This window comes from Sus scrofa, chromosome 13 (genome assembly GCF_054392235.1).
Source record: "Sus scrofa isolate SSC_HxYL_T2T_F1_AM1 chromosome 13, Sscrofa_HxYL_maternal_Yorkshire_Landrace_v2.0, whole genome shotgun sequence".
In the NCBI taxonomy this organism is placed as follows: Eukaryota; Metazoa; Chordata; class Mammalia; order Artiodactyla; family Suidae; genus Sus; species Sus scrofa.
Genome location: NC_139395.1, coordinates 91887346 through 91910295, shown reverse-complemented (window position 1 = coordinate 91910295; position 22950 = coordinate 91887346). Strand labels below are relative to the sequence as shown.

Here is a 22950-nt window from a genome sequence, read left to right as displayed (position 1 = left end):
TTTGAATTGTGGAAGAATTATCGTTCAGGCCCTATGTCAGACTTTTGACATCAGTAGAAGTATGTTCTCCCAGTCTTTATTTATTTATTTGGCTGCCCTGTGGCATATGGAACTTCTGGGCAAGGGATCAGATCTGAGCCATAGTTGCGACCTAAGCCGCAGCTGTTGGAATGCTGGATCCTAAACCGCTGTGCCAGGCCGGGGATGGAAACTGCATCCTAGTGCTTCCTAAGATGTTGCCGATCCCATTGCATCACAGTGGGAACTCTTCTCGCAGTCTTTTGCTGTTGAAAATCAAATCTAGGCTAAATGAATATTACTCAGATTTGGTATAGTTATTCTCACACAAGAAGAATAGGATATATGTATATATTAGGTTGATTAGCACCAATTCAATGCTACTACTAGAAAAAAGTCTCACTTTTGTAGATGAATAAGTAATACCGTGATTAGCACCAATTCAATGCTACTACTAGAAAAAAGTCTCACTTTTGTAGATGAATAAGTAATACCGTCTAAAGTGACATCCTGAAAACCAGCTTATCCTAATCATGAGTTTAATATGTTCATATTTACTTATTTTATAGTAATGTTAGCTATATAACATTTGATGAGGATGTAGGCTGAGCGTTTTTGCTGGGTTCTCTTTACAGAGAAGGTACAATGCTTTATATAGCATATATGTTCACTTAAAACATTTTAAGTTTAAAAATTGAGGTCGGGAGTTCCCGTCGTGGTGCAGTGGTTAACGAATCCGACTAGGAACCATGAGGTTGCGGGTTCGGTCCCTGCCCTTGCTCAGTGGGTTAAGGATCCGGCATTGCCGTGAGCTGTGGTGTAGGTTGCAGATGCGGCTCGGATCCTGCGTTGCTGTGGCTCTGGTGTAGGCCGGTGGCTACAGCTCCGATTAGACCCCTAGCTTGGGAACCTCCATATGCCGCGGGAGCGGCCCAAAGAAATAGCAAAAAGACAAAAACAAAAAACAAACAAACAAAAAAACAAATAGTTGATTCTGCTAGGGCCCAATTTCAGTAATCATTCTTTTTGATAAAATTGTCTTAGTGGATGTGATGAGCTTAATAGCAGAAGTAGGAATGGTGCTGGTTAAGTAGAAAGAATACTAACTAGGTTGGGAATCAGTAGACTAAGCTTCTCTTTCTTATTGCCAGTAACTAGCTATGTAATCTTAGGAAAGTCCGTCTTGGTTAAAATGAGGCTATGGAACAAGTTGATCTCTAATGTGCTTTTTAATGATTCATTCATTGTACATTTATTAGGTGCTGGCTTTTGTGCCAACATTGGTTTAATGGCACAGAGATAAATATGTTTCTGGCCTGGAGTGAGTGAGACCCAGTGAATGGTGACAATATAATGTGATAAGTGCTGTAATACCAGAATATGCAAAATGCTTTTTGAACAAACCGAGGGGCAGGAATTAAGGAAGTTTTCCTCTTGGTAGTTGTATTTGAGTCAGTTCTTAAAGAGTGAATAGTTAACCATGCAAGGAAGGAAGAAGGACATTCTAGGAAGAACAAATCACAGAGGAATGAGTAAGCAAACATTGCTTATTTTGGAATGGCCAGTGGTAGCTGAGAATGGAGTATGGAGTTTGTAGCAAAAGCTTAATCGTAAAATTTTAAGGGGAGTTTTGGTAAGGGGTAGATTCTGAAAGGCCTTATATGTCATTGCAAAGACTTTGGGTTTTAAAGGCTGTTTGAAAATGGGTTTTTGTTTTGTTGTATGGCTCTTTTTTTATTTTTTTGACAATTTTTAGTTATGCCTTTAAAAAGAAGAAAGATCGGAGTTCCCATTGTGGCGCAGTGGTTAACGAATCCGAGTAGGAACCATGAGGTTGCGAGTTTGATCCCTGGTCTTGCTCAGTGGGTTAAGGATCTAGTGTTGCCGTGAGCTGTGGTGTAGATTGCAGACTTGGCTTGAATCCTGCATTTCTGTGGCCCTGGAGTAGGTTGGTGGCTACAGCTCCGATTTGACCCCTAGCTTGGGAAGCAGCTCCATATGCCACGGGTGCAGCCCTAGAAAAGGCAAAAAGACAAAAAAAAAAATCATCAGACTTGTGTTTTAGAAAAATCACTTAGTGGTAGTGTGTAAGAGGAACTTATGGGAGCAGGTGAAGTTAAGGCAGGAAGATAAAACTAGAAAACTCTTGGGAGTATTCAGGGTGAGAAATGATAAGGGTTCAACCAAGACAGTATGTTGAGGGGGAGTGAGTGTGGATTAAGATTAGAGGTGGGGAAAGAGGGAGAATATTTAAATTTGAATTCAGATGTAAATGTAGATTTAAAATCATGAAAAACAGGAAGTGGAATATGCAAACTTTAATTGGATATTATTTTGTAACTTTTATAAAAAAATTTCAGGATACCAAATGGAACTCTAATACACCAAATATCACCTCAAAGTTAATGATATTCAAATGCAAGACTTCTGATACACTACTATATAGATCTTGCCATAAAATCTTAGAGCTAGAAAGAACTTTAGTCAGTAAATAGCTTTAGGAAATGGAGAGCTAGTCACTTTTTCTTTCTCTCTTTCTTTTTTTTTTGGCTTTTTAGGGTCGCACCTGCAGCTTATGGAGATTCCCAGGCTAGTGGTCCAAGTGGAGCTACAGCTGCTGGCCTACACCACAGCCACAGCCACGCAGGATCCGAGCTATGCCTGCAACCTACATCACAGCTCATGGCAATGCCAGATCCTTAACCCACTGAGCGAGGCCAGGGATTGAACCCGAAACCTCATCATTCCTACTCGGATTCGTTTCTGCTGTGCCATGACAGGAACTCTGAGGGCTAGTCACTTTTAAAGGCACATAATAATGATTATATTTTAACTCAAAATTCATCGTATTTGGACATTTAAAGAATTACTAATTATAGTAGATGCATTATATGCACTACCCAAATGCCTACCTCAAGGCTAAAGGATAAAGGACTTCATTTTCTTAGTGGGAGTGTTGCTAGGATTGTAAGACCTCCGTGGGCATTGCCATTGGATGCAGAGAGCCACTCACCACAGATCACATCCCCTTCCTTGGAGTAACCTCCGTTAAAGACCTGGTGGCTTTAGGACACCTTAGGACAACCTTGAAGAGTTCCCTTTGGGGATCATCTGAGGCCTTTGTTGTGATACATCCCAGTCTAATTTGTTCTTCTGCCTTTTCCTTCCTCGCCTGATAAATTTTCAGGACACTAATCTCTCTCCGGAGTTTGAGTGCCTAGGTACCTGACTTCCAACCCTGATGTACTTTAAAATTTCTTTTGATTTGTACCAGATCTGCTAAACTTTAAAAGATTTAACATTACCAGTTTTTCATGTTTATTCAAGTAAATGTTGAAAGAGTTATGTAATAATATAATGAGAGAGAATGATTAATTTGTGTAGTGCCCAAACACAGAAAAAAAATTCATTATTAAGACATGTTTTGGAATGGAACAAAAAGAGAGATACCTTCTCAAACATGTTGAACAAAGATCTTGGCATTTAATTGGCCTCCTGCCCCCTAGTCATTTACTGCTTGTGTTTCTGCTGTCTCATTTTTATTACCTTTTGTAAATTAAAGCCCTATTGCCCATCACTGACCTTTGAGATCAAGCTCACACTTTTTATTAACTTTTCCAAAGAAAATTTAAATTTTGGACAAGATTTTTTTTTTTTTTCTTTTTTGGTCATACTGTAGAGAATGGAAGCATATTTGAAACAAATTTGGTTAGACTGAGTCTGTAAAAAAAAAAAAAAAAGTCTTGTCATTATGGTACAGGAAAGATTTGCCTATCAGAATCCAAGACTGCATTTCTAAACAAAATATTTTAAGATTTTATATCTGCAGCATTTGAGAGTGTCTTTCCAAGACCAAGTGGTGCCACTTGTCATCATTCAGTAAACTGTTTTGTCATTGCTTAATTTACCATCTTGTCTTGGATCCAAGAGTTTCAAAGTAATGTGGTTTGGCTGGCAACAGAATTGTTTTTGCTGTTAATAAAACGGCCCCCCTCTTTTTTTTTCTGTATTTCTTTGTGTCTCTGTGACTATAGGTATATTTAGGTGGTCAATAAAGTTATCTAAGCTATTTGCAAAGGACTGGCTTGTGAAAAGTTTATTATCTTATTCAGTAGTAATTCAATAGTGATAAAATTAAGTGAACATAGGAAAACATCTATTTAAGAATTCCACTTTTTTGAGTATTTTAATATAACCAGTTAGTACTGTTTTTTGTTTCTTAATGACTTTAAGAAAAATCTCATTGAATATAATTCTACTTCAGCAAGTGAAATTTTGTCACTTTTATTGTTTTCCTAGTTTTGTCTTGCCACTTTAAATTTTTTTTTTTTTTTTTTTTTTTTTTTGCCCTTAATAGGGCTCACCTGTGGTTTATGGGCGTTCCTGGGCTAGGGTTCGAATTGTGCTTACACCATAGCTTGTGGCAATTCTGGATCCTTAACCCACTGAGCAAGGCCAGGAATCAAACCTGCATTCTTACAGATACTAGTCAGATATTTGTTGGGAACCAAATTTAGGCTGTGAAGGAAAGCATGTTTTATTGAGTTAGTATGTTGAAATGTATCTTTTATGATACCTCTTCTGTTTCATGTTGCTGGCATTATCAACAAACGCAGAAAACCGCTGTCTTTTGTAGGATACCACATATCTTATAGCTGTGGAGTTCTATACTGATTTTTTTTCCCTTTCCAGATACTTTTACATATCTAAGTATTATTGGATTTGAGTGTTTTTAATGAATTCCTTGACTATTTAATATTCTAATTTCCAAGAATGCTTCTTGGAGAAGTAGTAAGATGGTTTTTAATCATTAACCATGACTTGCCTTGTGTGCATTTTTTGCTTTCTGATAGTAGCATCAGGATGGTCATATGAGACTTGGCTAATTTTCCTTGATCTTCAAGTGTTATCAACAACAAATAAGGCTTATATAAAATTACTTGCATTAATCTGAGGTTTTTGATTAGGCATTCTTTGTTGCTGTAACAGAAGCATAACTAGGAGAAGGAATTCTGGAGGAGTGGTGGTAAATACAGAATGTTTTGATTCTGACAAATGCTCTTTTTGTGCCTATGGTATTTGTTAGAATTATATGATGCTTTTCTTGTCAAATGCCAAAATTAAGGCATTGAAGTCATTTAATTCCTTAAACCATTTTCTATTTTTATCAGTTTTCACTTTACTGAAATTATTTTCATTGGGACATTTCTTTTCCATAAACTCTGGAATGAGGATTTAACTTAAGTTTCTTTGTAATTTTTTACATCTAATTTGTCCCTGTCAGCTTTTAAGCTGTTATAGCTTTTACCATTGTAGGTTTTATTTTATGGTCATTGTTATTGCTAGGTCCAGTGTTCACAGGATCACATTTTAGTCATTAACAAGTTTTGCTATGCATTTTAGCCATTGTCAGTTTTATTTCTTCTTGTGTTCGCTCTCTGTACCCTTTAAATGTCCCCCCAGTCATCTGGTCAAAATATTTGTTGGGGGTTAAACACTGACCGTCACTGTTAAAAAGGAGAATCAAAAGACTTCGTTTCAGGAGTGGTTAAGGACATAGTTTACTGATAGTCAGCATGTCAGCATAACATTTATAGTATAGTCCACTTTTACCAATGATATTCTGAAGCAAGTAAATTAACAGTTGCTTTGTTCAAATTTGGGATCAGTTATGTATCTAGAAGATGTTGCCAGGATTAATGGTGTCTTTGTTGTTTGCTTAGGCTAAGGAGTTGTTTCCATCTCTTGTACAGAGAAAGCGGCAAGCTGGTTTGAGACCTAGTTATAATTTGCTTATTTATTTTGGTCCTGTGAGTCTCTCTCTTAAACTTAGGCTTCTTTGTAATTCTTTTTTTTTTTTTCTTTTTTTAAATTTTTATGACTGCTCTGGTGGCATATGGAAGTTCCTGGCCAGGGATTGAATCTGATGTGCGGTTGTGACGTATGCCACAACTATGACAATGCTGGATCCTTTAACCGACTCTGCCGAGCTGGGGATCAAACCTGTGTTTCTGCAGTGATCTGAGCACTGAAGTTGGATTCCTAACCCACTGGGTTGCAGTGGGAACGCCTTAACTTTTGTATCTTATAACTTTCTTCCTTCGTCCTACTGAAAAAAAAAAAAAAATCCGCATTCTCAAGGACATCAACATTTACTTTATCCCTCAACTAGACATCAGCACTTTATAAAAGAAACTATCAGCATTGCCACCAAACATGTGATTCCTTCCTTCTTTCTTTCCTTCCTTTTTTTGCTTCTTAGGGCTGCACCTGTGGCATATGGAGGTTCCCAGGCTAGGGGTCGAATCAGAGCTATAGCTGCTGGCCACAGCCATGCCAGTGCCAGATCTCAGCCACATCTGTGACCTACACCACAGCTCACAGAAATGCTGGATCCTTAACCCACTGAGCGAGGCCAGGGATTGAACCTGCTTCCTCATGGATACTAGTTGGGTTCATTTCCACTGCGCCACAATGGAAACTTCCAGAAAAAAAAAAAGTGATTTCTAAAAGTGAAAGAAGGGAGTTCCCCTCATGGCGCAGTGGTTAACGAATCCGACTAGGAACCATGAGGTTGCCGGTTCGGTCCCTGCCCTTGCTCAGTGGGTTAAGGATCCGGCGTTGCCGTGAGCTGTGGTGTAGGTTGCAGACGAGGCTCGGATCCCGTGTTGCTGTGGCTCTGGCGTAGGCCGGTGGCTACAGCTCCGATTCGACCCCTAGCCTGGGAACCTCCATATGCCGCGGGAGTGGCCCAAGAAATAGCAAAAAAGACAAAAAAAAAAACAAATAAAAATAAATAAATAAATAAAGTGAAAGAAGGATGTAGAATTTAGAGTGAATATTCTGTCTTAAAGTCCTTTGAAATAGTTAATCTCTGAATGATTATACCATCATTTGGTAAGAATTACAGTTACTTGGTTTTGCTTTTGATAATGTAGGCATTTCCTTTAAGTTTTTTAGTTTTGTCATATAATTATGTAAAATATATTTACATGGTTTAAAAGTCAAAAGCTACAAAACAAATAGTCTAGTCCTATAACCCTGGTCACTTTGTTCAGTTTCTCCTTCCTAATAGGTAGTTTTTTTTTTTTTTTCTGTCCTTTTGCCATTTCTTGGGCCGCTCTTGCAGCATATGGAGGTTTCCAGGCTAGAGGTCCAATCGGAGCTGTAGCCACTGGCCTACGCCAGGACCACAGCAACACGGGATCCGAGCTGTGTCTGCAACCTACACCACACAGCTCACGGCAACGCCGGATCCTTAACCCACTGAGCAAGGCCAGGGATCGAACCTGCAACCTCATGGTTCCCAGTCGGATTTGTTAACCACTGCGCCATGACGGGAACTTCAAGTAATGTATTTTTTTTTTAACCTTACATGTTGTCCTTTTAAGATGTACACCCCCCCAACCCCGTGTGTGTGTGTGTGTGTGTGTGTGTGTGTGTGTGTGTGTGTGTGTGTGTGTGTGTGTGTGTGTGTGTGTGTGTGTGTGTGTGTGTGTGTGTTTATCTCCTGTACCTTTCCTTGGATTAAGTCAGGGGTCCTTGAAGGAATTTCTGCATTGGGTAGAAAGAAGGTTGGATTCCACAACTACTGGGGCCTTGTCTTAAAGTGGTTTTCTTTTCTTTTTTTTTTTTTAGAGTTGTACAATCATCATTACAATATGCTGTTAGAACATTTTAATCACCCCTCAAAAGTTCCAGTGTGCCCATTTACAGTTAACCCCTGCTCCTGCCCCCAGTTGTAAGCAACCACTATTTCTGCTTTTCTGTCATTTCTAGACATTTTATGTAAATGTGATAATATAGTAATGTGCTCTTTTGCATCTGGCTTTTTTCACTTAACATGATTTTGAAGTTCATCGTGATGTGGCACATGTACTGTTAGTTCTTTTAATTGCTGAACAGTACTCTTTCGTATGAATTTGTACTTTGTGTATTCACTAGTTGATGGATATTTGGACTGTTTTTGTCTACTATGAATATTGCTGCTATGCATATTCACATACATCTCTTTATATGGATATATATTTTCATTTGTCTTTGAGTAGGCTTCGGGGGTTAGAATTGCTGGTTTGTATGGTAAGTGTATGTTTAACTTTTAAAGAAACAAGAGTTCCCTGGCGGCTCAAAGGGTTAAGGATCCAGCATTGTTGCTGCTGTGGCACGGGTTTGATCCCTGCCCTGGGAACTCCCAGATGCTGTGTGGCCAAAAAAACCCCCAGAAACTACTAAACTGTTTCCCAGTGTGATTTACTGTTTTACCTTCTCACCAGTAGTATAGAAAGGTTCCAATTTCTTCACATTTTTGCCAGCTTTTTGTATTATCTGTCATTTTGAATTTATCCATACTAATGTAATAGGTGTATAGCAGTATACTATAGTTTTACTTTCCTTAATAACTATTTGGGCATATTTTTAATGTGATCATTAAATATTCATATATTTACTTTGAAGTGTATATTCAAATCCTTCGTTTAATTTTTATTTATTTTTTGTCTTTTGTCTTTTTAGAGCCCCATCTGTGGCATATGGAAGTTCCCAGGCTAGGGGTTGAATTGGAGCTACAGTTGCCAGCCTGTACCACAGCTGGCATTACATTGAGTTTGGGGAAAATTGCCATCTTGTATGGGTGTCTCTGTCTAACCTGAGCCTGTGTGAACTGAGCTATTTGTCCTCCCAAATGGCTAGCTTCTGAGAAATCACTTCCGGTAATAATGCTTCTAGGCTTATGCATCATCTTCTGTACTAAATGGAATGAATCCCCTTCTATCATGGCAGCTTCTGGTCCTCACAGGGTAACAGTCATGAAGTAGGGTACTAGGGGAAAATTGGACAGCCTTGGAACAGACCACAGATTCCCACTGTCCTTACATGAAATTTAGCAGTTTTTCATATTTACATGTTTCTCAGAGGATTTTATGTCTTTGGCTGTGAAAATTACTTGTCAAAAAAAATTTAGGTTTACAGTTGTTTTTAAGGGAGCAGGTTTGCTGATTTCACCAGCTATAACCAGAAATACCTTCTTTCCCATGCTAGAGTCTTACATTATGTAACGTATATGAGAAAATGTGCTGTTTTGAGTTAATTACTATTTGTCCTGCATTGGGAACCAAGGAGCAGTTGCTCCTTTGGGGAGTAAGGATGGAGATAGGGACTGGATCTAATTGTTTCCCCCTTTCTAAGTTGTATATATAGATTGTTTATAATTTAGGAGTTATATTGAGTCGGGATCACATTAAATTTTATACTGTATTGCTATACTTGGGATACTTGTGGTTTGTGACCATGGTAATTTTGTATTATGTTAGAAGAATTTGAGCTCAGTATTATGTCTTGGGTTTTTAAAAAAAATACTAATTTTTTCTTATTAAAGTGTAGTTTACAATATTGTGCCAATTTTCAGCTGTGCAGTCATTCGTTCATTCCTTTTCTTATATTTTCCTTCATGGTCTATCCCAGGAGATTGGATATAGTTTTTAGGTTTTCGTTTTGTTTTTCCTTTCTTTTACTACATTTAAAAATAATTCTTCCATTGTCAAACCGTATTTTGATTTTCTGTAAAAGAATTTGAGTTTGGTAGTATTTCCTTTTTTCTTGTAATAAATGAACATAGTTCTTTTTCATCGTAACTACATTTTGGTCTTAGTTTATGATTAGTATGTACAGTAAAATGGCCTGGAATTCTACTTTTTTCTGTGATGATGCCTTTGTACTTATTGGTTAATGTCCTCAAATGATATTTAATGGGGCAGGGACTAAATCTCTCTTGCTCATGCCTTTTTCCCAGTGTCTGAAACAAAATAAACAATCAGTGTGATATTGTTCAATATGTTGTAGCATTACCATGTTGTGTTAAGTTGAGGTCCCAAGGGTTTTAAGCCTAGTTTGTGCTTTTGGTGACTGATCTCCACCTCTTTATAGCCTTTGGAGAAGAGAATAAGAAGGTGGACCAGAACATACTGTTTTGGGGGAGAAACACAGACTGAGGAAGATTCTGAGATAAAGGAATGGGGAACATGGCATGGAAGTGAATTGAGCTATTGAGTATTTTTCTGTTTCCTGTAGATTCATGTTTTGTTATCTGGTCTGGTGAGTTTAATCCATCTTAACTTTAATAGATTACTTATAATCTCAACTTCAATATATGAAATTATCAATTTATTTTATTAAAATCTTTGCTTTCTTCCTTTTTCCCTCTTAGGACATTTGCTACAAGATCCTATTGCACCCACCAACTCCACCTGCCAACACTATGTCTGCAAAAGTTGTAAAGGCAAGAAAATGATGATGAAACCTTCATGTAGCTGGTGCAAAGACTATGAGCAGTTTGAGGAAAACAAGCAGTTAAGCATCCTAGTGAACTGCTACAAAAAGCTCTGCGAATATATAACACAGACTACATTGGCACGGGATATAATAGAAGCAGTTGACTGTTCTTCTGATATTTTGGCTTTGCTTAATGATGGATCATTGTTTTGTGAGGAGACGGAAAAACCCTCAGATTCATCCTTTACTTTGTGTTTGACACATTCCCCTTTACCTTCGACCTCAGAACCCACAACTGATCCTCAAGCTAGTTTATCTCCAATATCTGAAAGTACCCTCAGCATTGCTATTGGCAGTTCTGTTATCAATGGTTTGCCTCCTTATAATGGGCTTTCAATAGATAGATTTGGTATAAATATTCCTTCACCTGAACATTCAAATACAATTGATGTATGTAACACTGTTGACATAAAAACTGAGGACCTGTCTGACAGTTTGCCACCAGTCTGTGATACGGTAGCCACTGACTTATGCTCCACAGGCATTGATATCTGTAGTTTCAGTGAAGATATAAAACCTGGTGACTCCCTATTACTGAGTGTTGAGGAAGTACTCCGAAGCTTAGAAACTGTTTCAAATACAGAAGTTTGTTGCCCTAATTTGCAGCCTAACTTGGAAGCCACTGTATCCAATGGACCTTTTCTGCAGCTTTCTTCCCAGTCTCTTAGCCATAATGTTTTTATGTCCACCAGTCCTGCACTTCATGGGTTATCATGTACAGCAGCAACTCCGAAAGTAGCAAAATTGAATAGAAAACGATCCAGATCAGAAAGCGACAGTGAGAAAGTTCAGCCACTTCCAATTTCTACCATTATCCGAGGCCCAACGTTGGGGGCATCTGCTCCTGTGACAGTGAAGCGGGAGAGCAAGATTTCTCTTCAACCTATAGCAACTGTTCCCAATGGAGGCACAACACCCAAAATCAGCAAAACTGTACTTTTATCTACTAAAAGCATGAAAAAGAGTCATGAACATGGATCCAAGAAATCTCACTCTAAAACCAAGCCAGGTATTCTTAAAAAAGACAAAACAGTAAAGGAAAAGATTCCTAGTCATCATTTTATGCCAGGAAGTCCTACCAAGACTGTGTATAAAAAACCCCAGGAAAAGAAAGGGTGTAAATGTGGGCGTGCTACTCAAAATCCAAGTGTTCTTACATGCCGCGGCCAACGCTGCCCTTGCTACTCTAACCGCAAAGCCTGCTTAGATTGTATATGTCGTGGCTGCCAAAACTCCTATATGGCCAATGGGGAGAAGAAGCTGGAGGCATTTGCTGTGCCAGAAAAGGCCTTGGAGCAGACCAGGCTCACGTTGGGCATTAATGTGACTAGCATTGCTGTACGCAACGCTAGTACCAGCACCAGTGTAATTAATGTCACAGGGTCCCCAGTAACGACGTTTTTAGCTGCCAGTACACATGACGATAAAAGTTTGGATGAAGCTATAGACATGAGATTCGACTGTTAAATCAGTGGGTCTTTAAACCTACCCCTGGTAGGGAAATAGCTACAGTTTTACGGCAGCTATGGTTTTGTTGGTTTAACTTGCCGGAGCTCCTGCATATAGATCACTTGTATCAAGTGTTTTCATTGCTAAGTTATATGTGTTAGTGTCGGGGAAATAGTTTGCAGATAATGGAGGAGTAACCCTACAACTATATGTCCTTAGTTCTTACAGAACCTCATAGTTTGAGAACAAATGCTGATGCAACTGATTTATACAAAATGAACTTTGGCAAGGAAAATAACATTAACCTCATTGTTTATGGTCATGCTTTGTGCATAATCAAAGTTTATGATTAAATGTAAGGAAGTGGTATCTAGTCAGTCCATAAAGATTGTGCTCATATTTTGTGGAAGAGTAGCCATTAGTTTGTTCAGGAGACACAGTGCTTCCTTCAGATGCCATTGATGTTTCTCCTGTTGAAAAGCTGATGTGTCCAGCTCAACCTTTATGCTGACATAATACCATTTCTGATCATGAAAATTGGCTACTGGTGTATGTAGCAGTTCTTAAATCAGCAGTATTATGAAAGAAAATTTGCCCCTCATTAGAATGTTGAAGAAATCTTTTAAAAGTGAACTGAAAATTTGTCAGATTGCAGATGTTCAGGTGTTTATGCCACAAAACTCTGAGTTGATCCCCATTTTCAGTTGTCTGACTCATTTCTAGGGAAAAAGAACTCTTAAATCCTTTCTTCACTTTGAGCAATGTTCTAATTAGATAAATGAAGTGGAGAAGAGCAGTTAAATTCTGAAGGTAATTGAATTTGTACTATAGTATGTGACAGAATTTTAAAAAAATTATTAAAATATTTTATTTAGAAATTGGGATTTATTTAATTTTGAAATAATGCTCCAGAACTTAACCAGATTTATGCATTATACCTATTGCCACTGACCACTTCAAAATGATTTTTTTGTTTCCTCTAATAGTTTGCCACAGACTTTATTTTGAATATGCTTTTTTTTTTTTTCTTTCTTTTTTCTTTTTTAGGGTGCTATTAGTTGTGGAGGCTTCTTCAGAGGCTTAGTAAAAATGCCTTTTTATGAAGCCTGTGCATTTAGGTAGGTTTGAAGCTAGGAGGATTTTCTTTAGAATACTCTTTTGCATGTAAAGCACAAACTATGTTTCAGTTTAAATGCACTTCTCTGTAATTTTTATGGGGAAGACAAGTGAGTCACAAACATTCTGTTGAAGGGAAATCTAGTCAGTTGTTTGCAAGAGCACAGCCCAAATAAAACAAGGACTGACTAGTTTGTAAAGAAATGACCTTATGATTTAAAAGAAGAATTGCTGCTTTGACAGTGCTTATTTTAAGAAAAATACTGCTGGAAAATTTTCAGTTTCTACTACGTTCACCATCTCTCCTGAGATAGGACATATGTTGAAGTTATGTTTTGATTTGGCACACAGCATGTTCAATGATGGTTACTCACCTAGTACAAGATATGGAGAAGAAATCTTTGGACACAGAGCAGATGACACCTCCTTCTGTTTTGTAGTGTATCCTGGTGTCATTTTCTGTGAATGTGGTCAGGTAGAGTTGTTTTTTGTTGTTGTTGTTGGGCTTTTTTTTTTTTTTTTTTTTTTCCTTTGTCTCTTTTGGTGGGGTGGGGGTGGGCTAAAGCCATAGGAAGAAAAATGTGATGTATGTGTCCAGTATGTACTATTTTGTTTTTGTTTTGCAAGAAGAGTTGAACTATTTTTGATAACAAGAGTAAATGGTGGAAAATGCTTCTTAGTTGTCTTGTCTTTATTTGCTTTCTAAGTTTTGGAATTTTATTTAATTCCTCTAAGTGTTAGCAGTGTCTTATGAAACATGTATTTGCCTAAAATTTGTAACAGTTTTGTGTTGGACCCAGATGCCCTGCTATATATAAACTTGTAAATCTGTTCTTTAATCACTAATGATCACTGCAAAAATGACTAGAAATGAGATTGTACACATGGATGATCAGGATATATTTTGCAAATGTCCCAAACTTTCCTAATATTATGATCTTAAAATTCCTAGAGTACTTTATTGCTTCCCAAGTTTGATAATCTTAGTTTTGTGTTTTTTGATGCATGGGAGGTTGGCAATATAGACAGAAGTGGAAATCATTAGTATGTGAGGGCCTTGATTGTTATGTAATATTGCCAATGATGAATTCAGGTTGTTTTTAGCACAAGTTTCTCTTTTTTATGCTGGTATTCTCACTGCCACACTTTTGGAAACCTGTATTACACCTTAAATCTATCAATAAATGTTAGTTTTCTAATTCTATGTTGTAGAATACTGAGGAGTTTGGGATAGCATGCTCTGAATGGCCGATGTTACATACATTTGGGTAAGAATAATTAATTACACTGCCTTGATTTTTACATTGTTTTTCTTTATACCATGAGTTATTTTAGGAATGCTGACCAGTGGCTCACAAAGGATGATTAAAAAATAATTACTGAAGTAACTGGATTTACTTCACAGGATTTGAAATCATCAGAACAATAACAGCATTTAACATGACACATCCTGTTCTTTTGAGTTCTTATAATTAATATAAATGACCCATTGATCTTTCACCTTAGATGACAGAAGTTTTAGAACAGTTTATCTTTTTGATTAGTTTTCCATAGGTCTTTGTGTCTTAAGTAGGGTATATAATACAATCCTAGGATAAAGAATTTCTTAAAACAACTATATGGCGAACTTGCGGAAGAAAAGTAAAAGTTTTACAACAGATAAAAAAAATTTTCCTTTCTCATATCATGGGCAACAAATATAAAATGCTTTGAGTTCAAATTATAGTATCAGAATTCTAATGTGTAGATGGTATTTTTTTCTTCCTTCTTTAAAAAAAACTTTTAGGTGTCCAAATAATCATTACACATTCTTTTAAAAGAATATATTATATACAAGGTTAAAGTCTCCTTTGATCCCTGGGAGCCTCTCATTTCCAAACCCTAATTCCCAAATTCCTATCCCCAGAGGAAGTCACTTCTCAATATGAGGTGATATTTTTCTAGATCTTTGTTTATAAAGCTTTCCCAGGGTTCAAAGAGTTACTGTCTTGAAAATCAAGCTTGTTTACAACACTGCTCTTTCAAACATAAAAGTGGATTGCAAGTGTGATTAAAACCAAAGTGTGTAGTGATTATCTTAGTGAACTTGATTCATATTTGACACTTGTCTTTATTTAGTTCTGCAAAAAGGGAAAAACGAAAAAAGTTAAATCATGCAGGCTTCTCCACCCAAACACACCATAACATTTCCAAAAGTTGAGCAAATGACTTAGTTCATTTGATCAATCTAGAATTTTATAAACACTTTGAACAGTACACAATGACTTAGATAAGATGCAGGGAAAATACACAATTTTATTAATTACCTTGGCAATTAAACTGTTTTGCCATGAAAGTCATTTTTCATTGACTAGCATTAAGATGATAACCTTCAATGTTTATCAAGAAGCCTGGGATATTATAACTTGAAATTTCCATTTGGGCCATAATGATTATATCCCACTTGATCTTTACCAGAAAGTCAAATATGTACTATCTCAGTTCCTCAGAATTCACATCTCTTAACATTCAGTTCTAAGAAGGGGTACAGTGAAACATGTTATGTCTGAAAATGTGATAATTTGGGTAACCTAAATTGAAAGCCCTATCTTAAATGGAATGGTATTGGTAGCTGTACTTTTATAATTACAGACTTTTGAAACCAAATAGTGACAAAAGTGAAAGCAAGGACTTAACTCAGTAAGGAGAAACAAGGTGAAGTACAGCTATGTAGTAAAAAAAAAAAAAAAAACAACCGGATATATATTGGAAAACAATTTTGTTGAGTCTTAGATATAGTTAATTTTTCTACACTGACTCTTTTATTAGCAGTAGTTTAGATCATATGGCTAATAAAACTTTTAAATCATATCTGGCTTCTAAAAAAATTACCTTTTTAGTATTTTTATCTGAAAATTTAAAATTGCTTTTGTTCCCTGGTAAAAGTTGGATGAGATAGTCAATTTAATGTACCACATAAATACTTTTAATAATTTACCAATGTGTTTAGGTTATTGTATGTACTTTCCTAAAAATTTAGTCACTTCTACGCTATTTCTTTGTGAATTGTTAGAAACTTAGGTTTTAGTACTTATTGCTTTCTGTAACGGTTAAGTGGAAGATCAGTTCTGATCATGAAGGTAAAATAAACTGGGAGGATACTGACAGGAATTGCTAAATCTGTTAATACCTCTATTAGTTGATGGTGCATTTCCTAAATTCTCCTTCTCTCCACTTTTTTGCTTTAGCCCAAGGTTTATTTCAAAGTTTGGCCTTCACACCAGCAAAGGGAACCAGTGTGGGGTGGAAGGGGAGCTATTCTGACATTCAGGGCTTTGTGGTTGAGACAAAAAAAATTCATAGGAAAACTTGATAACTTTGACAGAGATGGATATTAAAAGGCTTTCTGGGGGTTTCTTTTACATGTATCATCAGAAATTTCCATCTGTTACAATACTTCAATTTTATCTTCAAAGATATTGAGGGATTTGGCTGCATTGTGGCTTGCTGAAAAATGTAGTATTCTGTAGTGACCACATCTGCCACTATAGTAAACATGAAATTGAAATCGCTTTTCTTTTTATAGGTGGCATCATCTATCTTTGTAATAAATCCTGATAGTGGATGCAGTATTTGGAATAGTTTCTTTTCAACATGAAGTAAGAAATAATGTTTGGATTGAGGTGTTTACTATTGGCCTGTGGTGAAAGGAATATGTCTAATAAGAATTTTCATATATAAGTAAGTCTTCAAGTAGGCCTTCTGATAGGCAGTATAGATGGGACATAAACTAATTTGGAGATTAATAAGTCATTCAATAATTCTCTACAAATGTTAGATGAGTTAAAGGGAAACATTTTCCAAGTATGAGTCAGATTCCCTACTTATCTTCAATTAAATTTTTCTTCAGATTTTATACAAGATCCACTGCATGGAGAGGGATTATTTAGGGCTTGCTAGCAAGGCTGGAAAGCCCAGTGGTTACAATACCTGAGGATGTAAAGTGACTAGCAGTTTTGGCAGGTCATTGTGAAATTACCAAGAAAGTTCAAGATCTTTGAACTCCAGTACGCATATAATTTAAAATCTCTGAGATGTTTTGGCAGTGCTTTTATTACCAGGGCTAATTCAGTTCTGGAGGCCCCGACTGCCTTTTCAAGTTCAAGAATTTTTTGACTCAAGTGACAGTTTTCTTCTGAGCTCCATAGGAGCCCTGATGGGCCTCACGGAAGCTGGACAACAGAGGCAACTCCTGCTTTTGTGCAGAGAACTGTGGCTTGGCACTTTCCCCAATAGATCCTTGGTACATTCAGGGGTGAAGAGTGCTGATTCACAGACTTTGGAAGGTGATGTATATATCTGCTTCTGAGGAAAAGCTCTGTAAGAGATTTGAGGCAAGTTGTAGGAGTCCCAGATTGGGTATGTGTATCCAGAGCTATTGCTCAAAAACATTTAAAAGTTCCTAGTGCAGATACACACTTGTAGAAATCAAAGCCATTAAAAAGCAATATGCAAACTAGGGCATTTCTTCACAAAAAAACATTAAATTACTTGTCTCCCTTTCATGTGGACATGGCAGCTATTCTTCATCTACTGACTGAAGCTTTCCACATTTCTCTGAAAGGCTTGATGTTACGATTTTATTGCCTTTGTTTCCAGTTTCAGAGGGAGAGGCAGGGTCCTCTGTTTCATAATCTTCAAAGGAGCTGAAAGCACAAGGTGAAAGTGAGTTACTGATTTCTTAAATTTTTAATGTTTGGGTAGAAGTCAGTATGGTAAATGTAGCGATTGAAGACCACCCTGCAAAAGTACCCTGAGCTGCTAAATGGCAGCTATAAACAACTGAGCCACCCTGGAAGAGACAGTGCTGTAGAACAGATAACACATTCTTCCTGTTCCTTCAAGTACAAGTTCATGTTAGGATATGGTGAAAATGTGCTGTAACAAGCTTTTTCTAGGGGCTTTGGTGGGATGAGAGCTTTATGGATGATGCTTTCTGTTAGGGGGTTATGAGGTCTGGTATGAGGGTCCATGAATGCTTTCATCGAAATGGCTTCCATGCAGAGAGTCTGCCTCTTTAGGGATATTTTATCTCATGGGAATGATGGCTGCTTCATCTGTACAGAAATTTCTGGATATAGAATCCTTTTATCAAAAAGGTACTGAGTTCCTTTGTGGTGCAGCAGGTTAAGGATCCATTGTTGTCACTGCTGTGGCTCTGGTTGCTGCTGTTGTGTGGATTCTAATCCTGGCCCAGAAACTTTGCATACAGTACCCCTCCCCCCCAAGACTGGCTAGTGACGAAAAATATACTGAGACAGATACCCAGTAGGTGGCACCTATTCATAGAGGGTAGATAATGTTAAATTTTTATTAAAAAGCCTATCTGATGTTTGAAAAACTTGGTCCTGAGTACTAGTTTACGATCCAATCAGAAATTATTTACAACTGTTATTTTGCAAAAATATCCCATATTTCTGTTCCACTCTCTCTTTTGAGGCCTCAGTGTAACTGGTATATGTTGGATAAGGAAGCGATAAGAGTAATTTTGTTTTAATGGAAGCAAAGCAGGGTTGATGGCAGAACCTCCATTTCTGAGGGAAAAAACTCTCAAAAGTTAACTCTGGAAATGCATTATCAGACACTGTAGCTGCCTATTTCCTGTCAGAATGGAAGACATCTTCCTCTTGGTGACCTAACATAGCTGTTTGTGAGCTCTCAATGCAGATTTGGAAAGCGTTAAGTCTGTACTGAGACTCATTCGGTAAATATTTGAGCTCCTGTTGCTAAGCATGAGCCAAATGCTAGGAATAGAGTGGTGAAAAAGACTGGACCAGCCCCTTCCTCACGGAGCTTGTAGCCTAATGGAGGCCATCTGGAACAGCGGTTACGTGGTTTAGCCTTAGAGCGTGGACTTTGGAGTCTCTAATCTCAGTTTGGTCACTTAATATAACTTTGGGCATGTAACTTAACCCCTCTGCACTGGTTTCCTCAATGAATAGCAGTTTCTACCCCTTACAAAGGTTGAATGGAGATTAGATGGGAGGGCCTATAAAGTCCTGGAAAATGTTACTATTCTCATGATGGAGGAGTGCTGGGGCTTTCTGATGCAGGATAGTGACACCTAATCCTATACTGTAGGGCAGGGTCACAGTTTTTCTATGTAATTTGTGAAATTTTTTTTTTTTTTTTTTACAAAAGAATGTATTTTTTCCCATTGTAGCCTCATACAGAGATGGGATTTCTAGCAATGGATTTGATACAGTCTGATACCTAAAAATATTCCAATGTCCTGTGGGTTGGATGTAGTGGATTTTCACCTGCGTTTCTTTTGTGGTTTCAAGGCACCAAGAATAGTAACATACACAGAGACTTTGGAGGAATCTTAACGGATTGAGGGAGCTCATTCAGAACCTCTTGTCAGTGTCCTGGTGACTTCCTCTTAAACTAAATAAGTAGTTACCTGAGGGTGATTCCCCCACTCCAGGGGACATCTGGCAGTGCCTGGAGACATATTTGACTGTCATAACTGAGTAGACCTATTGGCATCTAGTGGATAGAGTTCAGGGATATTGCCATACATCCTACAATGTGCCAGGCGATGACTCAACAACAGAATTTACCCAACTTAAAATGTTGATGCTGTTGTTGAGAAACCCTGCTCTAACTCTTGCCCTTTCAGTGTCAGTGTCAGGGTTCTGAACTAAGGTCTTCTCATTCTTCACTTCTCTGAACAATGGGCCTTTCTCATGGCTTTATCCACCACTTGTTCATCTATGGTTTCTAAATATACATGTCCAGCCTTAGCCTCTTTTGAAGCTGGAGATTGCCATGTATTCAGCTGTCTACTGTGTGGCTCTTCCACTACGGCAGCATATGAACCTGGACTCATCCTTTCCACATCCCTGGTTCTTATTTCAGTGAATAGCACCATAAGCTGCTCACTGAAAGCTATAAACCTAGTTATTCCAAGTTTTTCCCTCTCCCCTTCCCTCTTCAAATCTAGCCAGTTTCTTTTACCACTTTCAATACCACATGGATACAGTCCTACCTGTTCATCTTCTTTGCTGCTAATTTATTTCAGGATGCTATATACTTTCTTACATGGATTACTGCAATAGTTTTCTAACAGTTGGTCTTCCTGCTTTTGCTATACTCTTTGAAACTGCCATACCAGACTGTTTACAGTGTCAGAACAGGTTATGTTCTTGGGACCTAATGCCACAGTACTTATTTTTTAGTTGTCTGAAGTGCCTTGCTCTGGTTAACTTGTGCTCATCTTTTCATCTAAGATGTCACTTAAAAGGTTCTTGATTTCGAGTGACTGAGCTCCCACCATCTCTTATTTAGAGGTTTGTAATGGCTTCCTTATTTGTCTCCCTGCCTTTGTTCTTGCACCTCTACCAGTCTAGCAGAGTAATTTTCAAAAAAGGTAAGTCAGGTTACATCACTACCTTGTTTAACTCTCCTCAGTAGCTCCTCCAGGCCCTACATGATCTGGCCCCTGCTAGTCTTTGCAGCCACACTTCCCTCTGTTGCTCACTGTACTCCAGCTACACTGACTTTTAAAAATGTCTTTAACACAGTTTCCTGCCTCAGAGCCACTGCACCTATTTTTCCCTCTGCCGAGAACATTTCTGCTCCCTACTTTTTGCCTATTTCCGTCTCAACTTTTAGGTTTCTATCACCTCAAAGTCTTCCCTCAGCACCCTAAGTTGCAAGCCTCTCAATTTTACCTTGTTTACTTCTTTCATAATTATAAAATTAAATATCTGTCCTCCCCACTTGACTGTAAAGTGTCTATTTTGTAACTCAACTAATTTCCTTGGGCTATAGAATAATGCCTGGCACTAGGTACTTAAAATGTATTGTTGAATGAAAAATGATGTCCTAATGCTCTTGTAAAATGATGTGTTGAGTTGCTGGGAAAGGCTGAAGTCAGTAAAACAGTGAGGGTGCAGAAGTCATTTTGAAGTCACCAAAGTCAGAACTGTAAGAGCCTTAGGAATTCCTGAGGGAGCATGTTTACTGATTGCTTCTAACTGACAACTTTCAGGTTTACTTGTAGGTCACTGGGATTCCTCTGGGCTCAAATGAAGATTATTTTATGAGGTAATCCCTATTAATTTAATTGGCCATTTTTAAAAGAGTAGACGATGGTCAGAGGATTAAAGCAGAACTCATACAGTTCACAAACAGTTCACTATATATAGAAAGCCTAGGTATCAAATTGAGAACAAATTCTTTAACTTAGTAGTAACATGGTCTTTTTAGGATAAGGGAAAATAATAGCTCCTGTATTTTTGCTAGCAATATGGTAGCCTTTAGAAACTTGTTTTCCTATGTATGTTTCCTCTTTTATATGAGCAGTTTCTGGGCAAAATATTAAGGCTACTTCTGCAGATTCTGGGATGGAAGTAGTAATAGCTGGAATGAGCAGAAATAATGACTGGTACATATGTGGCCTGACAAAGGATTTGTATGCAGTTTCAGGCTATTGTTTGGGAGTTGTGGTTTGATTTCTGATTTTGAGATTCTGACTATTTATAGGGGCAAAGAGATAGAATTATTTGATTCAGGGCTTGTCTGAGGAAATCTAAGATATATATTGTTGGCTATAAGCATAGAATAATGTGTTAAATAGTTCTTTAATTTGGAGTCATATAGTGCTTTAAAAATAGGAGTGGATGAGTTTTACCTTTATACTTTTTTAAGTTAGAATAGGTATGTTAAGCCATTTATATAAAATGGATTAAGTGAAATACTTTGGAGTATTTGGCTATTTGGTTCAAAGAATTTCCTTGTTGACCCATTCAATAACTAGAAAATCTTTTGCTTTGACTTTTGTTAAAATTTCCTGATGTTCACCACCTACTTTCCTGCCTCAGAAAGTTGATCCTACTTCATTTTTGATGGCTGAGTATCTCTTGGAGTTCCAAGGTCATGAGCCATCAGTTGTTAATTCTTTTTTTTCTTTTTTGGATATAGATAGTATAAAAATTTTAGATTAAATATATTGTAGTTGTGAATTTGAAGGGAGAGACAGGGCTTGATTCAGTTTTATTACCAACCACCACAGTGCCTGGCCTAAAGCAGGTACCAGTGAATACTGAAATAAATTAAAACTGGGCTTTGATTTGTTGAGTGCAGAAAAAAGTTAAAACATACTGACTTCAGGTTCATATAAAGGCTCTCTGTTTACTGAGCATTATTAAAATAATGACTCAAAACTATTTCACTTGTAAGATTATAATTTATGCCCCAATATATATTCAAATGTGCCCCACCCCCATTATTCCTGCTCTTCTGCTAAATTCTCCCAGTTCACCGAGGACAGTCAGGCTTCACACAACTCCTTATTCCAGACTTGATTCTCACTAGCTACCATTCTCGAAGATTGCTCTAGTGGGTTTTTGGCTGACCTTTTTTGCCTACAGTGTCTTATTTTCCACTGCTGACTGAAGTAAATGTAGATCTCATAGAATGAGTAATTCAATATATGTTTATATTTAATAAGGGAAAAGCCAGATTTAAAAACATTCAGTAGAAAACAGTTCTTCTAAATTATCTAAATGTCCAATGATAGGGAAAATTGATGTGTTATTGCTTGAGAGAATATGCCGAAACATTAAAAGTCATGTTTTTGAACACACTAGTAACATTAAGTGTCTAAAAAATATATCAAAGTCTAAATGATGGTTATCTCTGGATGACTGAACCAAGGATGATTTTAATCTCGTTATGTTTTCCAATTTTTTTTTTTTTTTTTTTGCAGCAGGCCTTTCCCTACTAATCAGATAAAAAAGACTCAATAAAAAAGAAAACTGTGTTTAGGTTAATCAAATGTAAAACTGTTGGTAAAATACCAGAAGATTCTGAAAAAAAGTAGTTTTAGGATAACATAAAAAGACTTAACAAAAAATCCGAAGTAGTCAAGTATTTGTTATATTGGCAGAAAAGCTTGTTTCTGGTTACTGCAGGTTGCAGTTTCTTAAGACAGCAACATGGAGGACCTTTTACTCAGCTTTTCACGATATCTGTGGAGTTTTAAACTTTTGCAGA

At 37.3% G+C, this 22950-nt stretch overlaps 3 protein-coding genes across 6 annotated transcripts in view; 1 reads left to right on the top strand and 2 right to left on the bottom strand.

The window, feature by feature from the left end:
* Nucleotides 1–14113, top strand: part of MSL2 (MSL complex subunit 2) — a 33849-nt gene extending 19736 nt beyond the window's left edge. The window contains exons 2-3 of one of the 2 annotated variants that reach the window (XM_021069488.2): nucleotides 9940–10107; nucleotides 10220–14113. In XM_021069488.2, coding sequence (XP_020925147.1) covers nucleotides 10300–11811 — 1512 coding nt within the window. In that variant the 5' untranslated portion in view covers nucleotides 9940–10107; nucleotides 10220–10299 and the 3' untranslated portion in view covers nucleotides 11812–14113. The remainder of the gene's footprint in view (nucleotides 1–9939; nucleotides 10108–10219) is intronic. The other variant, XM_001927762.8, reaches the window with a different exon arrangement.
* Nucleotides 1–22950, bottom strand: part of IL20RB (interleukin 20 receptor subunit beta) — a 991209-nt gene that overhangs the window by 815032 nt on the left and 153227 nt on the right. The gene's annotated exons all lie outside the window — the stretch shown is intronic.
* The window catches only part of PPP2R3A (protein phosphatase 2 regulatory subunit B''alpha), a 200844-nt gene continuing 192893 nt past the window's right edge, over nucleotides 15000–22950 (bottom strand). For all 3 annotated transcript variants that reach the window (XM_021069482.2, XM_021069483.2, XM_021069486.2), the window contains one exon: nucleotides 15000–17594. In XM_021069482.2, the coding sequence (XP_020925141.2) occupies nucleotides 17468–17594 (127 nt within the window). In that variant the 3' untranslated portion in view covers nucleotides 15000–17467. The remainder of the gene's footprint in view (nucleotides 17595–22950) is intronic.